Genomic DNA, 19,754 nt, shown 5'->3' on the forward strand with positions numbered 1-19,754 from the left:
GAATACATTATTATTATCTGTGTAATTGTGTATCTGTCATTTCGAATGACATACTTCGCAAAAGCTCGGGAAAAGAGAGTATGGAAAAAATTGCGCGCACTGAAGACGGTGTTTGTGCACAGCGAGCTGATTTTTTAATATAATCTCTATTTAATATATTTGGTAATTCCATCTACATATGCACATCACATTATATCTTAAATGTTTTATTAAATATATTAAAATTGGTTTCAATTACTACTTTAGTTCGTGAAATAATAATATACTTCTAAGTATTCATTTTATGAAGTATACTTACCGTTTTCTTGTGGTGGAATCTTAAATGGTTTTCACAATATTTAGATGATGCAAAGGTTAAAACACATATGTAGTTCATTTGGTTAGTTACATAATTGTTTTGAAGTACATTTTGAATATTACTTGGCACCTTCGTCTATTCACTTATTCTAGAACGACGGTACTGACGAACGGTAATATGTGCTTTTCGATACATTAAAATAACTTCCCCAACTACACGGAAACATCAAGCGATTACAGAGAATTTCTAGACGGAATATCCAAATAGATTAATGAACCAACACAAATCAAGTTCTTGAAGTCGACCGCTAGACCAACATAGCAGTTTTATTGCTATAGACCATTTATATTGGAAGGTATTTTATCAAATTCTTATTAAGAGAAAATATATTTGGTCATTTTACATTTTTACTCGTCGTAAATGACACAAATATGGAAACGATTTACGTCGACATGGGAACAAGCGCCTTCTTATGTGTTGGTGCTGTTTTATTGCATATTGCCATAGGAGGAATGTACTGTGATCGTATCTTTAAATTATATTACGACTATAAAATAATATTTGCTTTAATCTCTAAAGTTATGGCTTATAAAACCGTTTACGTTCTTTAAGAAATGTATATCAAAATGTTTACATACTTCTGGATATATTAAATAATATACAAAATAATAAATACTTAAACATTACCTTATAATATTTAAATGCATGTATTATGTATGGCAAACTGGTGCTTCGCCCGCTATCGTTATTATTCTTACTCTCTGAACTACAGCCTATATTATAATTTACGAATTTTGCCGATGCTACATGGTGCAGCTGTGTCGTACACAACTTAGATTATTACAAAATATTTTTTAAACCATCGGCGTAAGCGGTGCTATCAAAAACTTACATATAAATATTTAAGCACTAATACTTACTACTACATGTAAGTACATATGTATCTATTATGCAATAATATACATTTAAGATAGTAAAATGTTATATAAAGGAAATTAATTAGCGTCGTCTAAATAATTACTCAGGTAATAGTTTGTAATGGCTTTTTTAAAAACTAAAATTTAATGAGCTTTTTTATTTCTATCGGTAGGGCATTCCACAACTTTATGGCCTGTATAGTGAACGGGTTTTTTAGGTATTGTGTTTCATGCACCCGAATTTTTAATGGTAGGTACCGCTTAGATCTTATTTTTAAGATTAAGGTTATGTTGCCCGAAAATCGTTTACCCCTCTAATAGGGGTATTCTTGCCCGCTGGTATTGGTACAGATACGCAAATATCATACTTATTTACATATCATTTTTTAATATACCACCAAAAGCGTTGGAAGGCGATTGCTTGTCATGTCTGTCATACTAAAATTCTACGATAAACGCTGCATCTTCTGTAAGTTTTGTGTATATTAGTTTAGTAGTATTTAGGACAATACAATTAAAGGATCTTCCTTTACTATAAATTACAAATGGAAAAGAAAATACCATGATTTGTTTGTACTTTCTATTTTAAAAATGTAAGTGATGTATATTTTTAAGATGTATTTTCTGTTTTTCAGAGTATTTTGATATTTCATAAATCGTATCAGTTCATTTGGGATTTATTACTAACAAGATATTTGAATAAATGCATAAGAAGCATTTATATAGGTTGTGAAGTATATATTGAGTCATTTGGGTATTTTGAATGCATTTCATAAGAGCCCTTGAATTATTGTACTTGCCAATTGAGTCATTATTACAAAACATTGTTGTGTTTTAATGACGTCATTTTTTGGAAGTAATAAGCTTCTATGATTTCACAAAACTCACGAAGTTTGGCACATATTTGTTACATATATATATGTATACATAGTCCTCAAAGTGTAATTCAGTGTTAAGTGTGTTCTGGTCTGGTCTGGTTTTTTATCGACGTGATAAGGCTGCGGTTATTTTATCTTGTTTAAAATTCAACGAATTACATCAAATGTGATTGCGTTTTTTGTCAAAGTTTTTTTGTTCAATTTGAAGCTTGGAAATTTTATTATATTTGTACAGACCACCATGCCTCGGATAGTATGAAAACGTATGTCATACTCATGAGTTTTCTCATGAGCTAGAATTAAGGAGCTTGCATCTCTTCAAAAATGACAGTCGTTTACTGATAAGATGCATAACATTGTGTCTAAAAAAGTTTCATTTCAATTATGGCAACAAATAATATACATTATGTATATCTTTTTGTTGTTTGTATAACAATTACTTAAAAATATATAAAATAAAATATTGAAGGGTTAAAAAAAAATATTGAAGGGTTCTAAAAAAAATATTGAAGGGTTCAAAAGTTAAAATGTCCTCAAAAACATTAAAGAAACACTAGGATCACATGACATATTATGTATAACAATGTACAGTGCTATATAAAATATATACCTTTCTCGTTCTAATAAGATATTTATTACTATTCTAATATTTAACAAGAATAAAAAAACAATTACAAAAAAACTAAAGCAAGTTTTTAACACAAATTTAATAAACAAATACATTGTTGAAAAGACCTTTTTTTTTAATAAAATCATTGATTATTTACAAAATTAATTCATAAAGCCATATCAGTATAACAAATATATCCTATAACATTTTCGGAAGTACAATCTATCAAGATAACGTAAAAAGCTCGTGGCAAAATGTGGGCGTCGCGAAAACACTGTCGGCTCTCACAAAGGCGTCTGGAATCCATAACAGTCGTTTGATGTACATCGTTGTTTTAATCTCGAAGCCTTTTTCGTGAAATAATATGAACTTGGCTATTTTTCAATTTGCTCTTTTTGAACATGATGACAGAAATATGAGTAATGGAGGAGAAAGTTTAAATAACCGTAATATATCATTCTTTTTCAAAGTTCCTTTAATAAAATAAATTTATTTTACATAAAAACTATTTTAAAATCCTCTTTTTATCTACTTATTTAGATTTATTTATTCGTTTATTTAGACTTCTAGTTTATGTTCTTTTTGTAATTTATCTAAAATAATTATCATAACAAGGCTGGCCTTAATGGTCCATGCAAAAATTTATACTAACAAACATACTCTTGTAAACGACATTGATAAATTACATTTGCTAAATATTTTTAAGGAAATATTTTAATTTTCCGAATAAAGATAGATTGCTCAGATTATATTGCCGTTGGATCGATCGTTGAATATTTTTTAATTAAAGTTTAAGAGATCGAATAAAATGAACCTACAACCTAGTTTAGAGCAGAGACAAATATCGCTCATATATTTATAAAAATAACGGAGTTCGATTCATTAAGGTTACATGTAGAGAAGCAATTAAAACTCCGTTAACAAAGACTCGACTGACCATAAATCGTAGAATTCGCAAATTCGAACTGAGTAATCGTGTTATCGTCAAAGCTACCGTTAACGACCTTAAAGAGCTTATCACCTCATATATGTTGTTCCTTATCCTGTGCCTAATGGAATGACATCAGTGTAAGCGGATATGGACGGAATCGCCTTCACCCACAAAGACAACTGGCTTGTTTTTGCCGGCTAAAAACCACTAAAAGGAGCTGACAAAAGTTTAAACATGTTTAAGGCATCGTATCGTGAGGTTACACATACACTTCCTCTATGAGAGAAATTTGAGATATTATAGTGTGGAACGAAAATGGATTTCATTTTAAAGGTCAGAATATATTTCAATGTTATATTATCTTTTTAATTTTTTTTTTAAATAAGAAAAATGTATTAATTTTTTTTTAATTCGATTATAGAATCAATTTTTGCAGAAATTTTTAATTAATATTCGCTATGTTTTCATGAGATTTGCTTTTAAGAAATCACTGTTTTAATATTTTGCGAGTAACTTTTACTATTTCTAAATACTCATATAGATTTAAAGAAAATAAAAAAACACATTTGATAATTTTAATTGTTATAAGAGTTTCGCTATTGATTAAGAAATAAATAATACAGTTCTGTTCTTTTTTATGAATGGAACGCAAATCGAGATTATAATATTATTACGAGCATCGTAAAATAATCTTCATGAATTATCGTTTATGCAATTTGCTCATATTTTTCAACAGGAGAATAGGAAAGTTTATCGTAAGCTGTGATGTATCTCTCTAATAGTCTGATAGAATAAAAGTCAAGTAAATTTATATTAAATATATATTTTTTATTTACATCATAATATATTTATATTGATATTTTGATTGGTATCTAATTTGAAAGAATATTTTACATTGTATATGTGTTGAACATAACCCTACTAAGTTATGTGGAAAAACCGTTTTAGCTATAAGAAACTTGCCTTAAATTTAGTTAATAGATTTATACTTAGAGTTTCATTTGTATTTTAATTACAAGGTACAAACAAAAAACAAGAGCATTTATACTTTAATACAGCGCTTCAACAGATTAACATAATTATACAAGCTGGTTTGATACTCAACACACTCCTAATAAGAATTATAATCGCGTACACTACTAAGCAAATCGACTAGAGAGATATAGTTAACATATGCGTAATATTAATGATATGTAATAAATAAATATAATTAGTACAATTTTGACATGAGATTAATCGTTCTTAGAACGCGGATAATTAAAACTAAAAAACAAGTAATTATTGCATTTCGGTAAAATGAGATATTTTATCTCAAAAATAATTTATTAAAATGTGTTTTTTTTTTAAATATTTATGGTTTAACGGACTTATGGAATCCTCATAAGGCTATGCGCAATTTCGATGAGTAAGTCAGATGTGTTTCGGTTTGAAGTGAGCGAGATTGTGTAACACAAGGGACATAGAAACTTAATTTTCAGGAATGTTGGAGCTTTTGTTATGTAAAGGATAATTAATATTTTTATTATTTTAGTAGGTAATAGGAGCTACTACTCACATAATTTTGTTAAGATAATTTCAATTATATCACTGATAACGAAAATTGCGAACTAGAAAATCATTTTATTTTAGGAATATAAAATTGATTTCATAAATGTGCGAAATATTTTTATACGTTATTAATACAGTTTCAATAAGACTAATATCTTTGGAATGTAATTTAATGGAATCACAAAAATAATGAATAACTTTGTATATATTTCAGGTTATGGTGTTAATAGCGATATCGTGTACGAATGAACTTGGAGCCGCCCCGAGGAAGCCGAGATTGAGTTCAGCAGCGCAGAATCCTAGCTATTACTACTCAGACGTCGACGGTGAGTAACTTCTTCGATGACTTTTGTTTGATTATTTCTTACTACGTTTTAGGGTATTGCTTGTCATGTGTCAGTTCAATGTTAGGAATTTCTTAGTATTTCTCTCTTGTATAAATCGTTGCTCTTGTGTCTGTGCCGTGTATAAACCAGACTTCATTTGTATTTGTCGATATATATATAAAATATACATATATATCCGGGGATATATTGCCCGGTTAATGCTAGTACTTGTGGTTGCTAGTCGTGACTGCTTGTTTTTCTTTGTATTTATGAGTAATCGTTGAAATATTTGTCTAAATCAGGTGTACCAGGGACGTACTCATTCGGTTATGATGTATTGGATCCAGAGACTGGAAACATTCAGTTTAGGACTGAGGAAAGATATCCCAATGGTACCGTCGTGGGGAGCTACGGGTACATTGACCCACGCGGCAGATCACGACGATTTGATTACGTAGCTGACGAGAATGGATACAGGTATTTTTTTTTAATAATTAATACAGCTGTCGTACTACCCAGTAGTAACGGAGAAGATGATAACAACCTTTTTGGCTAACTCTTGTATTTTATTTTTATTTTTTTTAACGATACAAAAATATTTAATATGTAGATTCAAGTTTTAATATACTTAAGAAGGACATGTAACCTTTTACCAACTAATAAATATCTATACGAATCTGATAAATATTAAAAATTGTATTAATTTGTATATTATGTATTTCATAATATTTGAAATTTAACCATGCGTATGTTTGCGGATAAATATTGTCTGACACCCGCCAATGAGGTTGCTATACTGTTTTTTTTATTGGTATAAGGACAACTGATAATATACGTCACAATAAACAGTGATAATATAGGCCATACGCTATGTATTCGTATGGGTGTGAGTATTTGGGAATATATTTTGGTGTCATTAAATTGCAAATTTATATCACCGCTATAGCATGACGAAATAATAAATATTATATATTTCATAGCAACGTCATTATCCTATTATTATATTAGCAGAGGTGGCGATCTAGTTCTCGACGGTGAATGAAAATCGAGAGTAACTCTTCATGCTACAGATAAAATACTCACATGTGTTTCCAAAACCTGCAATGCAGCAATGTGATCTAAAAATTCCAAGCTGTATTGTCAAAAGGAGCACATACCCTGCTGTTACAGTGGAGCATTTTTTAAGTTTATTGCTATTTATTTCACAGAGTATCAAACGATGGACCCGTCACTGAAAAATATGTACAAATAGCAGCCGATATAACAACGGAATCATCGGTCTCGTGGAGCAGGCCGAGGAAAGTTAAAAAAAATAAGACGAAATCTTTGAAAGCACCATCGAATGTTCTCGAACCACCACGTTTTACTATTCTTGATTAACTAAAAATTAAAAATAATAATTAAGAACATTGATTTTTATTTTTATTAAACGGTTATGTTGTACAGTGCTTAGAATTATGGCACAGGCACATTCAAACGTTAAATATTGATAAAATATATTTCTATGTCATTTTAGTCTCTTTGGTTAAAAAAAAATACTTAAAAATGTATTAATCTATTTGATTACTTATATCGGCACATAATACTAATTGAATTACAATAGTGCAAGTGATTTTTAGTTGTTGGACCAGGATTGGGATTAAACATCCTACTATCTGTTTTTGGGTATATATAAATAAATAAAAGAGATCAATAATCAGAATTCCAATTTTCGTTTAGGTGAAGTATCTTTGCAAATGTAGTTACAATATTTTTATATCGAAGCTGTATAATAAATTATTTTATTAATATGGCTTTTAGATATGCTAAATACATACAGATTAAAAATAGAGACCTGGGCTGTATGATCATTGACTCATGCTTGTTCTAAATAAGGTAAAAGAAAAAACAACAGGAAGTATTTTTCTGGCATTGTTGACGTTATGTCATGACAAACATTGATATGAGAATATTGAAGATACAATTAATTGTTACGTAGGAAGTTTGTATTCCCTTTACGAAACAAGCTTGGGTGGCAATTACTAAATAGCCTATATTGAGACCGCCATTTAAAACAAAACTATGATCATTTTCTTAAATATATTGCTATGCTTATTTATTTACACAGATATTTCAATCGGTATGTTGTTTTATATGATTTTTTTGCAGTAGAATAGTTGTATAGAATTTGCTTTAGACAATATAAGATTGCTTAACTCATAAGGACGTGATTGCAAGCTGTTCTATGCCAATCATTATTCTTTACACGGACAGAAGGTTTTTTAAATTTTACTATTATGTTGATTTAAGCGATTTGAGTTTTCCGCGGAAAAAAATTATAGAGCACAAATGTATACGCAAACACAGTGCATTGTCGTAATCCGATGCGACAACGAGTTCGGCATGATCGAAAATATTTCACGGAAAGGCTTTACGTGCGTTCGATATGGGAATGTAACCAATATCAGTTTCCAGAATACGGGCTGCTGCTGATAATTTATACGACGGAAATACCCAACAGCATTTTAATAGTTCGACTCGCAGTTTGACCTCTTTTTGGATGCCGGCTCTATAAATATCCACTAGACAAATGAGCCTGTCATTATACATACTTTTTCAAATTTTATTAATGATAACTATCCCACAATATAGGTGTCCCTCTTAAGGAAATTATCCCACAAATGTATAAAAATGAAAAACAGTTTCCTAATGGGTCCGTATTAGGAACGTATAGTTACAAGGACAAAGATGGCAACCCAGTACACGTTAAATATTTTGCTGACGATTCTAGTTACAGGTATGTAATAATTTATTGTTGAAGTAAGCTTTCTTAAGTGCAATAAGAGTAACGTTTTTGGAAACAAATTCGTTCTAAGATCGAATTTGTGTCAAAATACATTAAACGTCACTGACGCAACGAATACGGAAAATGGGTTTCTCTTTGATCATGTGTTACGTGTCCCACACGAGATGCATGCACTTTTTTTAAATCACAAGCCACATATATTACACATATTACCATGATTGTTAACTTGCTCTAAGTATATATTTAATTCTCGTTTAGAACAATTAATAAAAGATAAATAACTATTATAACTCGATAGTAGGACTTGAATGTAAGATAAGGAAAAGCGTGTATTTTGAATTTGTCGGTTTTCATACGGGGTAAATGATAATTTAATTGTTTTATTTACATACGTATGTAAATTGGTGGAAATGAGTACACAGTAGTAGCGTTAGCGATCATTTCATATTGTAAAGTAACAAGCCCCAAGTGTCTGTAAGAAGATTTGATTTTAATAACTAATTATTTCTAGCGTGGAACTAAAAACTATTAAAGTCTTAGAAGGAAATGTTAAACAATCTGAAAAGCAACAAGATCGAGTAATATCGAACATTGACAATCTTGAAACCTCAACTGATTTATTAACACCGGAAGATTTTTTGAGTAAAGCCAATTCAATGTTGGCTAAGAATTATTATAAAAATAGTACTTACAATCCTGTACCATATGACGTTTTAAATAGCAATATTAAAACGAAAAAGAATAACCACCAAAAACCAAATGATGAATATGAGATTTTCTTAGAGAATGTTCTAAGGCCATCTGACAAGTTTAATAAAGAAAAAGTTCGCGTATACATCGACAAAAACAGACGCAAAATAAGAAATGTATCTAAATATAAGCCCTATGCATCTTATAGTCGTTTTTAAATTGTGCTGTCTAATTAGTATTTTTTAATTGTTGGTTAAAAATTTTAATAAAGTATACTTAAAAGATTACACGATTTTTTTTTTAATTATTTCATGTAGTGTTTAAATCTTTAATGTAACTTATGTATGGTGATTGATATCTAAATATTTTTACTTTAAAACATATTTTTATAGCAAATGTTTAGTCGAAAAAATTATTCGATTAAATAATTTCAGAACATTTTTTTTTTCAATTTGTGATTGAGCTTTCGCCGAAAAACCCGATTTACTTCATTAATAAATAAAACAATATTAATTAATTTTTTTCTTAGAATACGGAAGACATTCCAAAATAAGCAACTAAATACATTCCGGTATTTTAGTCACCAAGAGAGATGTTGGTAGGGGTGCCGCCTTCAAATATAACTATTATCTCATAAGTTTTCCATTCATCCATTTCCATTTATTTTTAATCCACCTTAAATACATATATATTATAAAATTATTTTTTAAAGTATTATTTATTAAATATTATTTCGTTTTAATACTGAGTAATCAGTAGCTAAATACCAATGAAGCTTTTGAATTTGAATTTTGAATGTTTGATAAAATTAAAAGTTGTTGTAAAGTATTTGCACAAACTTAATTTAACGATTGTTAAGCTAAATAAATTCGAAATGATAGATTATGATTTTATCTGTGTTACAGCCTCTTTTATTATATTTATAATTCATTATCATTGCAACGAGCTGTTTAATAGATTATATTAAACGCCCAATATTGGATATTTTCGCAATAGGCTATTTCACTGGTTTTTAAAATCCATTTTATATTATTTAGTAGAAGTTAAGGAACCCAGTAAAAGTTGTGTTTTTTTATTTCCAGTACATATTTGCCGAAAAATATCATATTAAAAAGTCCATATTTAAATAGCGCGCAAAAACGCTACTTGGACAATGTGGCGCTGCAATGGGGTCGGTGACGTCACTTTCCTGTATTTTAATCTGTGGTACATATACTAGAAAAGCAAAGTTTACAAGAAAGTGACTTCAGCATAAGCCCGGCCAATCAGGAGCGTTTTGTGTCACGTGACAAACGGTTTTTTTGTAAAAGTGCATTTTTAAAAATGGATTTTTGAATAAATTAAGTCTTATTTTCAACTTTCGTTAGTAAATAACCATTTTTAAACTCATAATGTACACTGATTACAATAATTCACAATTTATTTTTCGCATTGTCAAATAGCCTATTACAATAGTGTAAAACAATTCCTTATAAAGTAACAATATAATAATATGCTGCTAACCACGGAACACAAAATGTTTGGTCTCTTGTCTAAAACATTGTTTGTAATTATAATCACCCACTCAGTTTAAGAATGGGAAAGGGAAACCCAGAAATACAATAAGATTAATTAATTATTAATGCAGAATAATTTTGCGGAAAAATCGATGAGTTGGTGCTCGTTTAGACGTGAATTTATTACAGTATAAATAATACTAAATAAGCTGAATAATCGCATTATTTTTGTATTATTTTATTAATAACCAAGTGTTATAGAAAATTGGCAGCCCTATGCATGAGAAAATGCAGCATATGAGCCGACACTAAGTGTTCCAAGGCGTGCTTTGCGTAGCATATTAGTCAGAAGTTAAGTAAGATTCGATTTGTATTTTGCTATTCCAATTGTTTACTTATGGTAATAGTTACTCGAGCTGATCTATTTCATTTATAAACGATTATGTTTATCGGTAGAGAAAGTGATCCACTTGATCGTTTTTTAGATATTATTTTATGTATGAATTAAATACATAAAATAAATAAATAAATGAGTGTAAATTTTCATCAAGATCGAATGATGAAAATAAAGAGTACCTTGTTTTACATTTTTTTTGTATAATTGATTTGCAATGTAATTTTATTATATAAAATAATACCTATGGCAAAATTGAAAACTTATATCTGTTCTGTTCAATATCCCCTATATTGAGGAAATAAAAATTCCGGTCAAAATCAAAATAACTAACGTTGCACCAGTATTTCGTATCATAGAAGTCACTTTCTAAGTATTCTTGGTGCCGAGATAATGTCCCTTGTACATAATATAAGTTAATTAAAAAAATATACCTACATCGAATCTATATGTATATATCTATTATATTTTATGGTGCGCATATTTATGTTCTAACGTAAAATAAATTATTTAATAATCAAGTTGTATAAGACAAGTAATCTCAGCCATATCTACTTTCCGAAAAGGAGGTAGTTTAACATTAAATTTAAAACTGTAAGATGACGAATCAAAAGTACTTATGTTGTTTTATTACTTGATAATTTCAAGTGGATATAAAACTTGGTGTTTGGAGTTTTACGACAATGCCTTTCAGAAATAGCACATGATACGAATTTATTAAAACTGCTCTTTAATAATAAATAAATATTGGTAATAAATATTGGTTGGGAATATTTTTTCTGTTCGCCTTTCATGTATTACACACGTCGTTGTAAACAGAAAATCCTATAACAATATGACACTAATATGCGAACATTTTTACGTAAGTGGGCGCAATGTCACCACACTTTCCTTGGTCAGCTTAATTATGTGACAATGGGAACATTGTATGTAGATACAAAGATGTAGTGTCTTCTTCTAAAAAATATTCGAAGAGACAAAAAAACATTTTTAAGAAGTCTTTCTCCAATTTCAGTTTTTGAACATTTTATTATTTTTATTTTTTATTTTATAGAAACCGGTTTATAGTTTTTTTATAAACCAAATGATGCACATCACAATTTAACTCATAATACTTAAGCGTTATACGAAAAAAAAAAAAAAACTTTCAGGACGACTATATATTTGTATATACATATATGCGTTTCTGGAGTTGTCAGTTTTCACCCAACAAAGTTATTTATATGATTGTGATTACGGTTGTCATGTGTCAGGCAAAAAAGTAGCCTTTGTCCTTTCTTAGTATTCAAGTTTGCTTCAAAACAAATTTTATCGAATTCATTTCAGTGCTTTGGTCATGAAAGAGTCAGACAGAGTTACTTTCACATTTATACTATTAATAAAATATTAAGGGAACGCCATACTTTTGTAAAGATATCGGCAATTATTGTTTATTATAAAATTATTTTGGTCGTTTGAAGGTGATCAAAATAAAAATCATATTTATTTTTTTATTACGCAACCTCTTTACCTACTTTTAATGAATGCTCCATTCTTACGATGTACACCGTATCGGCCCGGAAGGAAGTTGGTGTTCATGTTTTTTACGAAATACTGCATCTGTAATTGATTATTCAACCATGTGCACACATTTAAACAGCTTTGTCTTGCTTTCGACTATGATAATAGAAAGAGGCAGCAATATAATAAATGAAGATCGCTCCAGTAATCGACGTGTAACAGGCAGAATAGATAAGTGCGTTACAATTTCTTGCGTTAAGATTCTGTGTTCACATTGTTTGTGTTATTAGTATTTTATAAGCGGATCATGATATAACCAGAGCGTATTATTGCAATACAACTTCATTTTCTTCTTGAATAAATTTTATTGATATATTTGTGATATTTATCTTAGATGTATTTATATATAAATTTAAATATGTCGTTTTTTTTAATTTGGCATAAGATACTTTATATGAGCTAAGATGGCCCAGTGGTTAGAACGCGTACATCTTAACTGATGATTATGAGTTCAAGCCCAGACAAGCACCATTATATATGTGCTTAATTTGTGTTTATAATTCATCTCGTACTCGGCGGTGAAGGAAAACATCGTGAAGAAACTTGCATGTGTCTAATCCGAAATTCTGCTACATGTGCATTCCATCAACCCGCATTGGAATAGCGTGGTGAAATATGTTCCAAACCTTCTCCTCAATGGAAGAGGAGGCCTTCCAGCAGTGGAAGATTTACAGAGGCTGTTACTTTTACTTTATATAAGCTATGCGTTACTCTTCCCTTCTTTACAATTACAATAATGGGTAAGGTGAGCTAAGGATATATAACTTTATTGCAGAACAATCATAAAAAGAAAAAGAAAAACGGTTTAGTTTTTTTCGGTTAAGCTGTTGAAGTTCTCTGTCTCGTAGAAAAATTAATTAAATAATTTAAAAGATCTAAGCTTTATTACTTAGGAGATAAATATACATAGTTATTCAAATGACTGATAGAGCCTACAATTCGCTCGTCAAACCTTACACGCATTTACTGTATAATATTATACATTACAAATTTAATTACGTATATACTACACAAATTGACCATGAACTTATTAGGGACTTTTGTCGGTTATAGATATAAAATACATTTAAATGTAATGTAAATTTACAATAACATTAAATTTATACCTGTCATTAGTATAATATTATAATAAATATATAATAATATAAAAAGGCATATTTAATTAGCAACGTTAGTTACTGATATATATATATATATATATATATATATATATATGTATATTTTATTATATAATTTTAAATTCACCCTAAATATAAAATTATTTATAAGAATAAAATAATGTGATAAGGTTCGGTGGTTAAATCATTTATATAAAATACAGAACAAATGTTTGCATATATTAAAATTAATAAGCAATGTGTAATTACAGTAAATAATACCATTAAATTTTGTGTTCTGTATGTATAAATGTATGTATATATGTTTTTTAATATTCTTAGATCTTGTTTAGTCCGAAGATAATCGTAGGTAAGTTGTGATGACATTTTTGTAAACAAACAACGAGTATGTATTTTTCAATGGTTCACCCACCACCCGCTCTATCTACTTTCATATATAATCTACGTTAAGTTTCACTCAATACACACGTTAACAAGCCTTCGACTCGAGTGGATTTTATTATTATTTCAATATAATTTTGTGAATTCACTAAAGAGGTCCCAATAGAAATTATTAATAATGGCAGTTAAGGTAAGATTGACTTTTAAATTTAAACGATTGAAACAGTAACGATTAATTATGATAGAATAAAAATATTTATAGAAGTGGATGTGTATTTAAAAATAAATGATGATAGTTTGCTTAAAAATACTATTTAACCACAAATTAAATAATAATCAAAGCTATTTATATATGATTGAGTTATTTATATATTATTATATAATTTTCAATAAGGATAAAAAAAAGCTTCTGTTAAGAAATTAATCTGTGGTCATGAGATACGTATCGATATACGCGTAATAAAGAAAATATTATTTATTTTAATTGTATTTCCGATATGCATATTATATAACAGTTTTGTATTTTTAAATTGAATTATCTGTCCAATTGTAAGAGATGTAAATATATGTACACATGAGCGACTTTAGACGAATGTATTCGATAAGAGGAAAAGCGAATTCCATCATCTTTTTTTGATAGTCTTTAGTATCGTTTCATTTCAAATACGTCTCTACAATATATACATATTGGCGTTATCTACAAAGAACTTTGTCAAACTTATATAACTTGTCTAACTTCGCGAATAACTAAACATAATTCATCGTTGTATGACGTTCTTGATTCCATAAGTTTCACTTTTGATACCTTTGTAATAGTACTATATTTGAAAGAATAATTCTGAATTTCCATTGAAATAATTTATGTTTGCAATTAAGCATTTTAATACATACAGAAAAAAAGTTTTAGATATAATGAAAATTATCAAAATTTCTTTCATATAGACGCAGCTTTATATCGTCATGATTTAAACAACAATAATCATTGTGTAACAATTATGACAATTATTGAAAGTTCTTGGGAATAATTCGTAAAATAACACCTCGATTTCTTTGAAACACATCAACTGTGCAGCGCATTGTCAACGAATAATGACGAAGCGTGTAGTGTTATATAATAATGGGCTATTATGTTTTTAGAGAAGAATTAATTCATACAATGTATGTGAATTATTCAGAGGTTCTTTGATTCTGATAGTTCAATGTTTACATTACTTTTCTTATGTCACTTTCAAAACAATACATAATGAGTATGTACATACAATTTTTAGAGACATACGTAATGAATGAGTACATAAGAGGAAGTTTGAAAGTGACACCGATAGCCGAGAAGTTATGTGGAAGGCGGCTATCATGGTATGGGCATGTAATGCGGAGGAATGAGGGACATATTGTGAGGAAGGCCTTGAGCATGAATGTGGATGGATATAGAGGTAGAGGACGACCAAGGAAACGATGGATGGATTGTGTGAAAACGATATGGTTAGAAAGAATGTTACTTGTGAGATGACGTCTGACAGAGAAGTATGGAAGGAGAAGACACGCTGCGCCGATCCCAAATAAAATTGGGAAAAGGGCAGGAGGATGATGATACGTAATGTCAAATTTTACACGGTTGCACTCATGTGCTTTTTAGGAAATAATTTAGTTGATTATTGTATTATCATACATTAAACTATTCTTACAAATATAAAGCAGTATACCGTATTATTAGGCCCGAATATAGAAAGAAACGTGAGTTTCTATTCCGCCCTAAGGTATTATTTGCCTGTTTATCTCGAGTGCGAATTGTTGGAATTTCTGTGAGGTTGTTTGCTATTAATTTCACTCGTAGGAGCTGTTTTTTTTATTGATTATATCTAATTTAAATTAGGATACTCACTGTGATAAAGTTCCATCATTTTCAAGTAGCTATCGAGAACTAAGTAGTAAACAAAAGAAACCGAATCATTTTCGAACATGGACTAGATTACGTAAGAAATGACTTTAATGTACTGTTTTCTCTTCTTATGTACACTACGAATTAAAATTTCGATAGTGTTTACGTTTACATTAATGTTATTTTTTTTTCAGAGTGTGATTTTAGCTTCAGCTTTAATAGTATGTGTGTATGGACGCGTGTTTACATACCTGAGACCTTTGGAATACCAACCGTCGTCGACCCTCATTCACGCCCAACCTAAACTTGCTTATGACCTGCATCATCAGATACCTGAAGATGAGCATGTGGATTATTACGTAAGTAACTTTCGGAATGTGTAAAAAAATTCGAACTTATTTACTGTTAAGAAAACTGGGGTTTACGCTGATAAGCATTTTGTAGAACTTCATTCAGATTATAGAATAAATTTCTTACAGAATTTTATCTGTGATATTCAGTGAAGATCCACGTTTTCTATATACTTTGAGTTCGTTTCCGTATTATATCGCTGAATGTAATTAGTTTAAATTTAAAGTAAGCAATAAGATGTCCAATAAGATATCGAGTAATTGCTTAAACGAATATTTTACGTAAAAAAGAAAGCGCATTATGACGCGTAAGAACTAGCGCGCACTGGTAACTTTTGTCACGGTGACTGTTTCGTCACTCTTGTCAAGTCCGTGAATATGTACAGATGCAGACACAAATGTCACGTCGTAATGTGCGCGCACTTCCATACACATTCATGGACTCGACAAGAGTGACGAAACAGTCACCGTGACAAAAGTTACCAGTGCGCGCTAGTTCTAACAGTTATTTAAATATGCGGACATTTTAATTCCGAGCGAAACTAACGCAGAATATTTGATTTTGTACATGTACATGTATCGATGACATTTGCCTTTTTGAAAACTTTTCTTCTTGTGACTTTTTAACATTACACATGGATGAGTCGATGAAAACATCATCTATTAATACTGCTTATTTATTTTTAAGCCACCTAAAACTAATGAGTTTTCACAGCCTTTTTTAAAACGGCAAAACTTGATTAGATCCAAAAGTACAGATATGTCGTAAAGAGATACGTGTCTTGATTTATAATTAATTGCCAACATCTAATAGCCTTTTAAGATTCGTTACCAATAAACTGTAAATTCAACTAAATTTATGCTATAGACATGTAATAACGTAGAGAAAACAACCATTGAAATATTGTTTTAAAAGAACTTTCGTATCGGAGGTTCTCATCTAGACAAAGGTTATATATAAAACAAGTGGCTAAATCAGTAGGGAGTAATAGTATTAAAAACAGTATTATTGTTATCAATAAAATAGAATTATACAGAAATAACTTCTAAATAATAACACAATGAATACGAAACATTGATGGGAATATTTAAAATTTGTACTTTCGAAAATGATTATCGCACTATCATTGTCTCGCGGTTTAAATCCGCAGTTTATAAATCGCACGGCGTTTTATACAGTGTGGCAGTGGCCTAGATATTACCGTGACGAATGTTATTTGATTATTTACGAGACAGTCATTGTTAGATCGTAAATTTAAACAATAGGTAATTATGGCTCAGTAGCGTTTCGCTGCATGTATAGGAGGTAAATAAAGTCCGTAAACAGGAACCAACAAACAAGACTGTACTTCCGGGCTAGCGTTTAGTTCTATCACGTTGACAGTCCCATTCCAATGTACTTACTTTGGGTGAAAGATGTCTATTATATGTTATTTTTAATTTTATTGTTTTGTTGTAATATATTGTGACATTTTTTTACATAACTTTCTTTATGTAGTGTAAGGTTTTAAGATAAAATTGAGTTCAATGTTTTTTTTTATATGTAGCGTTTGAGTAAACCGTTTTGAAGCTGTTATATTTCACTTAGATTGTGCGTGTACCTCTTTATTTTAAACTTAATTGTATTGTAACTACCTGAAGTGGTGTTTCATACCACCTCAGTCCATGTATTTTTGTTTACTTGTTTTTCCATAGATATTATATTTATTACAAAAAAAATATCTAATATAATTACAAACGCTTTAATTGTTTGTGTGTGATTTCTCGTCATTACATTAATATCCACCAATCCGCATTGGAGCAGTGTGGTGGCATATATTCCAAACCCTCTCCTTGGGAGAGGAGACCCAGCAGTGGGAAATTTACCAGAATGTTACAATTGTTTTTTTTATTACGTTTATAATTGTGCTAAAATCCTAATCGCTTAATATTCTTTTTTAAATTAAACGCTATCTTTTTATAACTTAATACTGGACATACGAAGGAAGGCAGTAACGAGTATGTTATACAAGTGCTTTGATTAAAGCGTTTTCACTTTTTTACTGTTATCGATACTTTAATCGTATAATATAATTTTATTTGTAAGAAAGGAAAAATGGTTCTTACGAAAAACAACTTCTCTTTTTCTTTCCATACTCTGACGTTGTCGTATTTTATTAAATAAAGATTTGCAGAATCGTTTTTACATATTAAACTAATTCAAGTTTTTTGATTATTATACATCTAGAATCTAGGAGTTTTTGCAATAATACTCCTTTATTGAGTTCGTTTAAGTTTCAACCAAATTATTAAAACTGATATATTTTGTCGAATAATAAATAATGGAATGTTTTATATCAAACATTTCAACAAAATATACTTGGCTCAAGATATACGATCATTCTTCAATTCAATTCAATTTTTGGTTTAATGGCTTGTATTGTGCCGACAAGGCACAGATTATTTCGCCAATGTCACGTAGGATGGAGAAGACACGGAGGAGATTGATTGGATGTTCATTATTTTCTTATTAGGAACCATTACCACACAACCACACCTTATTGACATTTGATTTTTTTTTTTCGAATAAAAGAGGTAATTTTGTTTTTAGGCATACCCGAAGTATGTATTCAAATATGGAGTGAACGATTTTCACACTGGCGATATTAAAACTCACCATGAAAGTCGAGACGGCGACGTCGTTAAAGGTATTTATTTTATTATATTTTAGCGTAAGTCTTTTTTAAAGAAAGAACTTGTTTATTTTTTATTTTCAAAAATATTTCCTGGGTTCAAACCATCGGTATCAACAAATGGCTTGCCCATACTAATTTTTTCATGTAAATTTCCACAGGGCAATACTCAGTCGTAGAGCCCGACGGTTCAATTCGCACTGTGGATTACACGGCTGACAAACACAGCGGATTCAATGCGGTCGTCCATAAGACTTCCCCTATATCCGCTCACGAGGCCGCACGTCTTCATCACATTCACTAAACTATACTTAAAACTTGGATTTGGGTGGTACGCATATTGTAGATTTTTTTGGTTTTAAGCTTGTATCCATTATAAATATGTTGTTCGTGTTGGCTTTTAAAAGGATACGTATCTAAATATCGATTAAGATAAAAATGCGCTATTAAAATCTCCAATGTGCGTTTGGTTTTATATATTTTATGGGATCATTTATCCAACGATCTCTTATATCGTTCTTCGTAAGTGTTTGTTATTTATGTATTTAAGTTATGTTATACAAAGTACCTGATTATTGTTGATACGATTATAATTAATTATTTTGTTTGTTATTAAAAATAATATTAGTATATTTATCTAATTTGTTGTTACTTTATTATTTAATTGATTATTAAAATATATAACTACTTTTAAAACATGTTTTTCTTTTTTATTCACATTTCAAAGCTATTTATAAATTGTTAATTGTTAAGATAGATAACTCTAAATATTTGTATTTATATTTAGTATCTTCTATTTTTTATATGATCCACTCGAGAACAGTTTATATTTTATATTGTAACTTAAATATACTCAATAGTATTAGGACTGTTATGTTTCTCAATAATTATTAATAATCGAATAATACCATAAGCATAAAATAA

General features: G+C 29.6%; 3 protein-coding genes across 3 annotated transcripts; all 3 read left to right on the plus strand.

The window, feature by feature from the left end:
* The first annotated feature begins 3,744 nt into the window (after positions 1–3,744).
* Positions 3,745–6,888, plus strand: LOC124530434 (larval cuticle protein 16/17-like). The gene is made up of 4 exons (XM_047104601.1): positions 3,745–3,967; positions 5,397–5,508; positions 5,811–5,985; positions 6,717–6,888. Exons 1-4 carry the CDS (start codon positions 3,950–3,952, stop codon positions 6,886–6,888), a joined length of 477 nt encoding a protein of 158 aa, XP_046960557.1. The 5' UTR covers positions 3,745–3,949.
* Positions 6,889–8,168: 1,280 nt separating this feature from the next.
* LOC124530437 lies at positions 8,169–9,201 on the plus strand. Its single transcript, XM_047104607.1, has 2 exons — positions 8,169–8,284; positions 8,805–9,201. Exons 1-2 carry the CDS (start codon positions 8,169–8,171, stop codon positions 9,199–9,201), a joined length of 513 nt encoding a protein of 170 aa, XP_046960563.1.
* A 4,784-nt stretch (positions 9,202–13,985) lies between these two features.
* LOC124530729 (cuticle protein 19-like) lies at positions 13,986–19,193 on the plus strand. Its single transcript, XM_047104987.1, has 4 exons — positions 13,986–14,122; positions 16,003–16,167; positions 18,749–18,845; positions 18,992–19,193. The coding sequence occupies exons 1-4, from the start codon at positions 14,111–14,113 to the stop codon at positions 19,132–19,134; spliced, it is 417 nt and encodes a 138-aa protein (XP_046960943.1). The 5' UTR covers positions 13,986–14,110; the 3' UTR covers positions 19,135–19,193.
* Positions 19,194–19,754: the final 561 nt, after the last annotated feature.

Source organism: Vanessa cardui, chromosome 6, assembly GCF_905220365.1.
Source record: "Vanessa cardui chromosome 6, ilVanCard2.1, whole genome shotgun sequence".
Classification (NCBI taxonomy): Eukaryota; Metazoa; Arthropoda; class Insecta; order Lepidoptera; family Nymphalidae; genus Vanessa; species Vanessa cardui.